Below are 9,888 nucleotides of genomic sequence, written 5' to 3'. Positions count from 1 at the left end.
GTAACCATTGGTTTATTAATTTACATGTGCGATAAAATTAAGCAAACCCAAAAGTCTCTTGTTGTAATAAGGTTACAAAATTTAACAACGTATCTAAAAATCAGATACTTTAGGGTAATCTCTAAGAAAACAGGAGTATACCAAGTATTATAACCATATTTTTTTGTAATGAGCACGTGTAGGTAATCACCAAATTAGTATATGGTGTAGACCTCTCAGTAACAAACGAAATTAATCGCTGCATTAGGTGCTGTCTCTAGACAAAATTATTCATAAGAATAAAAGGCAGCAAATGCCTATGTCTCTATCACATTGTGCTCAAATTCAAAATAATGTGTGATATGTGATAACTTTTGTATAGACAAATCCTTTTAAAAGTTTAAATTTAAAGGATTGATCATGTACATTAACAACAATAGATAAATACATGTACATAGACAAATACACATATTTATATGTATATACCTTTTTCTGGTGTGTGGCTGCTCATGCATGCTCGCATGCATTTGAAGCCGGGGCTCGTGTGTGCCTGGTCAGCGGGTCGCCATGGCCGCGCCCGGCTGCAGTGCCCGGCGCCCGGTCAGGGGTTGTGCCGGCCTGGCCGTGGCTCGCCATGGCCGCATTCGCCGCAAATATTGGTGTCCCTAGTCGTCGCGTTGCCGACCCAGGAGAGCCTGTCCACGCCATGGTCCCGCTGCACGTGGTGGCGCACTGGCGCCGTAGAAGAGCGGCTCTGCGCGCCTGGCCGAGGCTGCGCTCGCGCCCGCGCCGCATGAGGCAGACTTCGGCGACGAGCACTTCGTAGTGCTCCCTGGCCTCCCGCGACGCGCGCCCGGGGAGGTGCACCGCGATGCAGCAGCCTGCCATGGCGGCGGCTGGAGGGTCCTCCTCGAAGCCATGAGCCACCGCTCTCTCCACACTCTAGACTCTAGAGGAGGTCGTTGGTCGCCGACACAGTCAGGCCTAGTTTGGATACTTTTGGATTGAAGTGGTTTGGAGGGATTGAAGAGTGTTTAAATCCCCAATATATCAAAAACTCTCTCAATATATTTCAATCCACTTCAATCCGTCTCATTCCTAGAGTACCCAAACCAAGCCTCAGTGGGCGGCCAGCGAGGAGGAAGAAACCGCTTGGTGGAGAGTCTTCGACTGGGCACCCGTTGGCATCGTCGAGGAATGCTACGCCAGTTACGTCCGCGTCTGCGCTGCGTTATTACTAACTAGACCAATTGTACTTTTATTTTTTTAATAAAAAAACTTATCAAAAAATAATAAAACGCAACTGGTTTTAAAGTTGAGAAAGTAAAGTAGACCATGCTCTAAAAATCAGTGGGTTATGTAGACTTATTCTTTGTAAAATAAATCAAAAATTTAGATGCTCATCACCTAGAAACCATCCCCGATGTTGATGAAATGTAGCTAGATTCTTCAACTACTTAGATTTGGTATATATAACCCTGGAAACTCCCCGCACAAACTTTGATAATGCACACAATGGGCGCTCTGAGAGCAGCATGCCAGCATCAGAGCATAAAACATACCACAGGCACACTTGTATGCCAAAATTAGACATACAATTCAGTTAACCAGTTAACCAGGTTGTCTTGAGCTCTTGGCAACAGTTCTGAACAACGCAACGAACACATACAACGCACAAGAAATGCATTATCAAATTGTCACATGCAACGACACAAACTGGATATTGTTGCAGCCAAAGTACGGATGACTACAATCTTCACTCGTCAGAGTCACCGTCCGCATCAAAGTCCGAATCATCAATCAACTCCACTTCATCCTCAGGGTCGCTATCGCTAATATAGATAGGCTTCTTGGTAGCCCTGGCTGTCCTTCTAGGTTGTGCAGCACCAACTGGCTCTGCAGAGCTGCCAGAGGGTGGTGAAGCTTCAACAGTTGTTCCAGAGCTTGCAGAAGCGGTCGAGCCTCTCTGTAAGATTGAGCCGCTCTTCTTGTTGAAGGGAGAGGACCTCATCTTCCGGACCTTCTTCTCAGGGGAAGATGCACTGGTGTTGTTATCCTCAGTGGCCTTGAGCATCTCATCTATTTTCTTCTGTGTTACCTTGCCCTGAGCCGGCGCCCTTTTCCTGGCGGCGGCAGGAGCCTTGGGCTTCACAACGGCAGCAGGCTTCCTTCCTCTACCTTTCTTCTGAGCTTGGACCTCTAGGACTTCCTCATCAACATCAGATGGTATCGTCGCCAAGGATGATGACGCCTTCTTTCGTCCGCCTCTTTTGCTTGCTCCCTCTGTCGCTTTGTTTTCATTCTGCTGTTCTGTCAATTCTGTTACTTCAGTTTCCATGGCTGCAAAGTTACAGAATCCATCAGCTATTTTTTTTTACAGAAAACTCTCCATTTTATCATTCAAATAGACCACGATGACAAATTCTACTTTGACAGTACCAGAATGATCCGGAGAGGAGTCGCTGATATTAAAAGCAGCCAGACGGTCTTTTAACGAAGGCATGTCAACTTCTTCGTCCACATGGGCACTTGCCTGTGAGATTTTTAAATTTGAATTGTTAATAAAACCGATAAAAAACCATTATACACAAATTAGTTGAAAAGATTGCTCTGAGAATCTTACTTTCTTGGATTGTTTCTTTTGATTTTCAGCAGCCACATAATCTCCATCTTCAGACGCAGAATCATTTGCCTTAGAAAGTATAATTCTTTTGTCAGCAAATTGCAACTAAATAGTACTCAGTAAACTCAGGGTTAGCATTTGATTCTAACCTTGCTGGATGTTTTCTTCGGTTGAGCTCCACGCTTTGCAACCGCTGGTTCAAAATCATCATCTGTGGCAGCCGATCAGAGTTTCAACATTGGTTCAGAGTTCAAACAGAGGTAATCATTTCCATAGGAATGACACGGGAAACGTTCTGCAGTAAGAGGAATAACAGGCACCTTCTGTATCGCTATCCAGCTTTTTAGATGCAGCCTTTTTACGTGGTTTCTTGGGTGCAGCTTTTGATCCTCCTTTTTTGCCAGCATTTATCCTCTTTTCCCTTTGCAGTTCCTCTGCTAGATCCATTTGATCAAGCACCTGCATCAAAGTTGGCAAGTGATTAAGTGAAGTAGCAGAACACGGAAGCTAGCATAACAGCACAAAATGGCATTGCTTACATCCAGTTCTTTCTCAAAAGCATCAAGATCTTTCAACCATAGTGATTTTGGTGACATATTCTCCAATTCCTCAACATCATCCACTAATTTTTGTTTCTCAGCATTAAGCTCCTGTATCTTTTCCAAAGTCAACGTACCAATTGACATTGAGAGGAGATACTCATAGTCACTAGGTTCCGCTCCAGCAGCTTCAGGACTCTCTTCATTTTCCTCCTCTTCTAAAGCACCTACAGCAGCTGGTTCAGCCCTCTTTTTTTTCTTTGGGAAAGGATCAAAATTCTTCTGCCGAAGCTCCAAAAATAGATCTGCCCTTTTCCGGTTGTTAACTATAATTTCATTATCAACAACACAGCGGATAAACCTAACTTTGTTTTCAAGCTTCTTTAAGTCCAACTTGATGCTTTTCAACAATGCTTCCTGCGAAAAATAAATTAGTTAATATGGCTCAGTTAATATTCTGAAAATTTTAAAGTTTATCACATATACCTTTCTCTTACAATAGAATTCAAGCCTTAAATGACAGAACTCCTCAAGTACTGCAGAAATATTACAATTAGTAGTGATTAAATGACAAGCAAAAAGAGGACTGTAACAACGCGCAATATGAGATATAACTCACTTTGCTCGGGAGTGTCATACTTCCGAATTTTACCATCTGAATCAAACAAGTGCATATTTGATGTCCCAATTGTTGTTGTCAGCTTAAACTTCTTCACTAGTCCTTCTTCCATAGCTATATTCATATTTTTCTCACTTAATGTGAACTGAATGTAAACATCTTCATTATCACCTTGACATGTGACATCCTGTAAAATAGTTGCAATTGAGGAATAGCATTTATGACGGTGGAAAATTTATGAACACAATTGGAAGCGTTTTTGTTTTCAACGACCTCTATGAATGGTACTTTGTCCTTGTTCTTAGTATCTGGAGCCAAACTCTCAAGATAATCTTTGTAATCCTGAGTCCAACGGCGGATTGGCAATTCAGTGATCCTCAGTGTAGTGTTGTCAAGAACCTCAATGATTCCAGTGACAGTATATGTGGAACCAGCTACCTTTGTATTGACTGTCTTCTCTATAGAGCCCTGTAAATTTGGGCATATAAAGTTTGCTTTAGTACAACCAATAGTTTATATAGTACTCCCTCCATTCTTTTTTATTTGTCGTGGTTTAGTTCAAAAATGAACTAGCGGGCAACAAATATTCGAGAACGGAGGTAGTAGTATTTACAAAACCATGCCTTGGTGCAACTGCAAAAGCCAATTCATAATACTAACCTTAAATCCCCTGTACCATGGGTGCATTGGTACAGTAGACTCTCCATTCAGCAATCGCCTGAGGTTAGCAAGAATGTCTCTTGGATTGTAGTTTGGAATATATGTGCTCCATCCAGTTCCAATTCCTTCACTACCATTGACCAAGACCATAGGAAGGATTGGCATATACCTAAGAAAAAGTGGGCTTGTCATTAGTTACACTATGAATACGTGAATGTGAAAAGCACAGATCATGCAAGCGCTAGCATTACCAGGTGGGTTCAATTGACTGCCCATCCTCATTCAGATAATTAAGAAGAATATCATCATCCTTCGGAAAAATTGAACGTGTGATATGAGACAGCTTGGTGAAGATGTACCTAGGACTCGCAGCATCCTTGCCCCCCTGGGATGGTATATAAGAATGTAAAACACACATGACAATACGTGTTATGTCATAACAATCATCTCGTAAGCACAAGCTTTTGCACTGTTATCTCACCTGAGCTCTGGTGCCAAACTGACCACTAGGGTACATAAGGTTGATGTTATTGCTGCCAACAAAGTTCTGAGCCATTCCAATAATTGTACCTGCTAAACTCTGCTCACCATGATGGTATGCTGAGTGTTCTGACACATAACCAGAGAACTGAGCCACCTGTGTTCAATAGAAATAGCAGCAAAAATAAATAAATAAACTCTGGATAATCTATAATGTAAAGAAGGTAAAAAAAGGCGCACCTTAGCTTCCTTAACAAAATTCCTCTTGAATGAGCAAAACAGAATTTTCCTCTGGCCTGGTTTAAGGCCGTCAACCATTGAAGGTATTGATCGCTGCAGGTCTGCCATTGAGAAGAGTATCAGCTCTTTGTTGATGAAATCGCTATACTTGACATGTTTGTCACGTTGGTCAATGTATGTCCCAGGCTGAAAATCAGTTTGCGCCGTTTAGTGTGGATCCAGCATAAAAAAACATGACAAACTGGGAAAAGATGCAAGTGCTAAACCTGAAAATTTGTAAGCCACTGTTTCCTATCAGCAATCCGTTTCTTGCTGAATGCTAATTCAATATGATTGCCATCTTGGTCATCTACCCAGAGAAAATCTTTTTTATGTTCAGTAATATCTTCGAAGTACTTTCGGCCTTCTTTGGCTGTGCTTGTTCCTAACCCCTGTACCAATAATGATCCGTTTAAATGATTGACAACATAATAATGATGACATCCTCAGCAAATGCCCACAGAAGAGTAAACAATAGGAACAAGCGGGGACAAGCAGACCTTGTAGTATTTTATAGTCCATGAACTTGCACTTGCTCCTAAATTATTTCTCCATTCTTCATACTCTGGCAACGTGTAGAATGACTTAGTAGTTTGGCCTCTGGTTGCCTGGACAAATGAGTATGAATTCAAGTATCATCATGGCAGTCAAACACATGTTTTACAAAAATTACAAATCTGTCAGGGAAAAAATGCCTGCGGTGCTCATTACTAAAGGATCAAGAATAAAAGTTAAAAATGCATAAAAATATGCCCAAAGATAAACCCCAACTGTTATATACCTTGATAATTGGAGTAATGAACTCAACCAAGAAAGATGGAACTTTAAGAAGTGATGGCCAGAATGAGTGAATGAAATTGATCAGCAACCCTTTGATGTGGGAACCATCGTGATCCTGAAGTTTGTTTGTCAAAGCATGAGCAGACAAAACTTGAGTTTGATTGGTTGATATAGAATTGGAGCTATATGCCAAACCTGATCTGTCATTATCATGAGATGGCCGTATCTCAAACCTTTGGTGCTATCATACTGCTTTCCATGCTGCAAACCAAGGATTTGCTTTATGTTCTGAATTTCAGCGTTGTCCATTATCTGCTTGTGGTTTGCCTCTCTGACATTCAATAGTTTTCCCCTGAGAGGAAATACACCATAGTAATCTCTCCCTACAACAGCTATGCCCGACATCTGCAGAGGGGGGAGTGAGTGTCTCATGATTTCAGTTCGATATTTGAGGTATACACTGTTATATAGAAACTATGCATTACTCACAGCAAGAGCTTTTGCAGAGTCACCCTCAGTCAGAATCAAGGTGCACTTGTGAGAGTCCTTCCCACCAGCTTCATTTGCATCCTCAAGCTTAGGGATGCCAGAAATTCTTGACTTCTTGCTTCCATCAGTCTTCTTTAATTCTTTGCTAAGTTTGAAATCAGCCCAAGAGAGGACATTATCGATTACACTAGATTTCTCAACTGCAATCATTCAAAGTGAGTGTTAGCATTAATTGAGAAGCAAAAATCTGATGACAAACTGTAATGTTCTGCATGGCATACCTTTCTTGAGGAAATCACTAGAAAGCTCACACTTTGACCCAAAGCTTCCCTGACGAGTGGTCAAGGTCTCCTTGGTCTGTGAATCAAAGGCCGGATTGTCAATCAGCGCATTGACAAAGACCCACAAATGGCTCTTCACATTGTGTAGCTTCATGTTTGCATTCTTGTTTTTCTTATTCACAAAAGCCATCACATGGGTGGCAATTTGATTGGTGACATAATCAACATGAGTTCCACCCCTTATGGTGGCAATTCTGTTGACAAAGCTGACCTGCAATAGCAGAACAAGTTTTTATGATGCAAGTGTAACCACAAAACAACAAGCAGCTCTCACATAACAAGTAACCCAATATATTACCTGCTGAAACTGCCCTTCGCTTTGACTAACACACACTTCCCACCGATCATTTACTTGCTCATAAATCCTGAAAGAATAAACCAAGTGTGAATGATCAGATACAGCCCAAAAAAGTTTTGTTTGTCGACATCACCAAAACTTCATGTATGTACAAAGCTAATACAGACTTTTTGAAATTATCAGGTCTGTCACAGTTAGCACTCTTCATATACAGGTCGACATAATCACAGAAGCTCTTTATGGGCACCCTGTGCCCATCCAACTCAACCTTCACTGTTTTGCCAAGAGTGCCTGCCATATCAACCACTCTCTTCCTCATGAGGGCTACAACATCATCTTCGAGATGGATCATGTTGAACTTGGCAAGATCAGGCTTGAAGGTGACCCTGGTCCAGTTCTCGCCCTGCTTGCACTTGGTAATCTGGGGCTCTGACTTCTTCCCCATGTTTTCAGAGAAAACCTGCATTTGAATTCAAGAAGGAACTTCACACTCGGTACCATGGTGGCATGGTTATTAAAGCGATAAATCGTTGAAGCACTCATGAGTATTTTTTGACTTTAAAACGTTTAAGCGAGCTTTAAAACGTCTTTTTAAACAACATGGACAAAATATCAATGTAACATAAGTTCACATAATAATATCAAGGGAAATACCAACCTCCCATAATAACAAGTTCTAAGATGACACGTCCATAATCACAAGCACACAATCAACTAAAACCACAAGTTCTAAAATGGCATGTGACAACCACAAGCACACAATCAACTAAAATGGCATGCCCACAACAACAATGACAGAAGTGTCACTCTCAATCCCCCTTCCATTTATGATTTCTCAGTAATCATCATCCAAATCATCAATATCAGTAACCATCATCTCAATCTCCCTTTCTTGCTGCGGCGGATGACAGGCACAAGGGCGCAGAGGCGACAGGCGGGTGTTTATACGCCTAAAGCTAGTGCTTTACGCTTTTTGTGAAACGTTTTAGTGCTTCAGGCACTTAGCAGCGTTTTGACGCTTAAAAGACGCTTAAGCGACTTTTTAATAACCACGCTCAGTATCTTGAAATTTGACCTGCCCCCATAACATGTGTAGGCTGAATCAGTTCATATTGACAATGCCACTCAACAAGTAACGAATTGTGTCATGCTGATCCAAAACATTACTAGCCAATGCCAGAACAATTAAATATGAAATTTCGTCACAACTTTGGCATATAACACAAAACAACAAGAGTTCAGTACTAAATTGAAAAGGAGTCTTATTCTTAGGTATCATTAGGACAAAATTTATGAACTCATTCACTTCTAAACCTTAAGCAAATCAAAAGAGAAGCTGTACTGAACTGCTGAAAAAAATTGTGCACTCGAATGCTTTATCCACCAGATTTTAAACTGATAACAGAAGGCACTTACTTCTAATAATCATATCAACTATAGAATCTCGAGTACAAAAACAAGTAGCTAATATGTTTTGCCAGATCTACTCCATTTCGAAACAAATCCACAGCGGAAATATGGCAAATCAAAAGGGCAAGATACAGCCAAAACATGTCACCTGCTTGTACTTCTTTTGGCGACGTCCATCAGCGGTCTCGATGACGAACTCCGTGGAGAAGATGTTAGTGAGTTTGGCGCCGTATCCGTTCCTCCCGCCGGTTGTCTTCTTCTCGTTGTCGTTGTAGTTGCTACTGGTGAGGAGGTGGCCGAAAATCATCTCTGGCACGTAGACGCCCTCCTCCTGGTGGACCTCGACGGGTATCCCGTCGCCGTTGTTGTATACGGAGATGGAGCAGCCGTCGACGTCGATCTCGACGCGGAGCGCGTCCATCTTGGGATCCCGCTGCTTGTTGTCGGCGGCGTTGACGAGGATCTCGTCGAAGATCTTGTAGAGTCCAGGGACGTAGGTGACGGAGCGGTTCACCATGGCGCCGTCCTCGTAGACCCAGAGCGTCTGGGTATGCTTCTCCACCGAGCCAATGTAGGTGTCAGGGCGCAGCAGGATGTGCTCCAGCTGCGTCTTCTTCTGGTACATTTCCTCGATGGTCTTGCCCCCGCCGCCGGCGGCGGCGTTGTGGCCGGAGCTGGAGTGTAAGGGACCCGTCATGGCGGCGATGCGCTGCACACGGAGGTCGTGTGCCTGCGCAGCTGCGGTAGGGTTGAGGGGTGCGTGAGGCGTTGGGGTCTTGGGGATTGGGGATCTGGGGCTAGAAAGCAATGGGGGTTGAGGGGTGTTTATCGAAGCCGAAGGGCAACGGTGCTGTCCTTCTGGGATTCGAAATTTGAATTTGGGGTGCGTGAGGCGGGAGGCGGCGGACTAGGGGACGGATGGTGGGACCAGTGGATGAGGGATCGCGCGGTGGAATTTTTTAACTTAGGGTTGATTTGATGATCCGGGATCACAAAGGATTAAGGGAAAAATTAGTTTATTTCCCATTCAATTACCTTCAATCCATATGTAATCACTTTGTCACCAAATCAAACTTTAACGGTTATGTGCCTCTTAATTTATAAGACTCCTATTAAAAATCTAAAAGTGCGTCCACAATCCATCGCTCCCAAGCTCCACCACCACGCACCCATCCGCTGCGTCCCTCCCCTCGCAGCAAATTTCTCATCTCAGAACGTGACTAAAAGGCATTAATTATTGTGAATAATGACTACATTATTCATATTAATTAATCGATGTTTGCTACACAAAGGAAGAGAAGAGAGCAAATGAAGTAAAATCCTACTTTAGTCCCTTTTAATAACCCTTTGTGACTAATGAACTAAGGCTGTCCGCAGCGCATGCCGCGCCC

General features: G+C 42.8%; 1 protein-coding gene across 1 annotated transcript; it reads right to left on the bottom strand.

Annotated features, from left to right (window-relative positions):
- Positions 1–1,559: 1,559 nt before the first annotated feature.
- LOC100381789 (DNA topoisomerase 2) lies at positions 1,560–9,320 on the bottom strand. Its single transcript, NM_001321354.1, has 22 exons — positions 8,646–9,320; positions 7,255–7,547; positions 7,088–7,154; positions 6,730–7,000; positions 6,449–6,648; positions 6,155–6,364; positions 5,961–6,074; positions 5,680–5,787; positions 5,407–5,571; positions 5,141–5,326; positions 4,902–5,057; positions 4,672–4,805; positions 4,421–4,589; positions 4,034–4,228; positions 3,761–3,947; positions 3,628–3,677; positions 3,142–3,558; positions 2,923–3,061; positions 2,752–2,813; positions 2,603–2,671; positions 2,419–2,512; positions 1,560–2,319 (listed from the first exon to the last, which is right to left on the bottom strand). Exons 1-22 carry the CDS (start codon positions 9,192–9,194, stop codon positions 1,736–1,738), a joined length of 4,419 nt encoding a protein of 1,472 aa, NP_001308283.1. The 5' UTR covers positions 9,195–9,320; the 3' UTR covers positions 1,560–1,735.
- Between the last annotated feature and the right edge of the window lie 568 nt (positions 9,321–9,888).

The sequence above is a fragment of the Zea mays genome, chromosome 4 (assembly GCF_902167145.1).
Source record: "Zea mays cultivar B73 chromosome 4, Zm-B73-REFERENCE-NAM-5.0, whole genome shotgun sequence".
NCBI lineage: Eukaryota > Viridiplantae > Streptophyta > Magnoliopsida > Poales > Poaceae > Zea > Zea mays.
Note: the sequence above shows the minus strand (reverse complement) of the source record. Positions and strands in the feature narration are given on the sequence as shown.

Bases quoted from the DNA above. Each gene is read 5' to 3' on its own strand.
- LOC100381789 (NM_001321354.1), bottom strand. From the start codon at position 9,194: ATGACGGGTCCCTTACACTCCAGCTCCGGCCACAACGCCGCCGCCGGC. The intron at 3,559-3,627 runs GTATATGTGATA...TATTTTTCGCAG, and splicing joins AATTCTATTGTAAGAGAAAG to GAAGCATTGTTGAAAAGCAT. The intron at 3,062-3,141 runs GTAAGCAATGCC...ACTTTGATGCAG, and splicing joins CTTTTGAGAAAGAACTGGAT to GTGCTTGATCAAATGGATCT.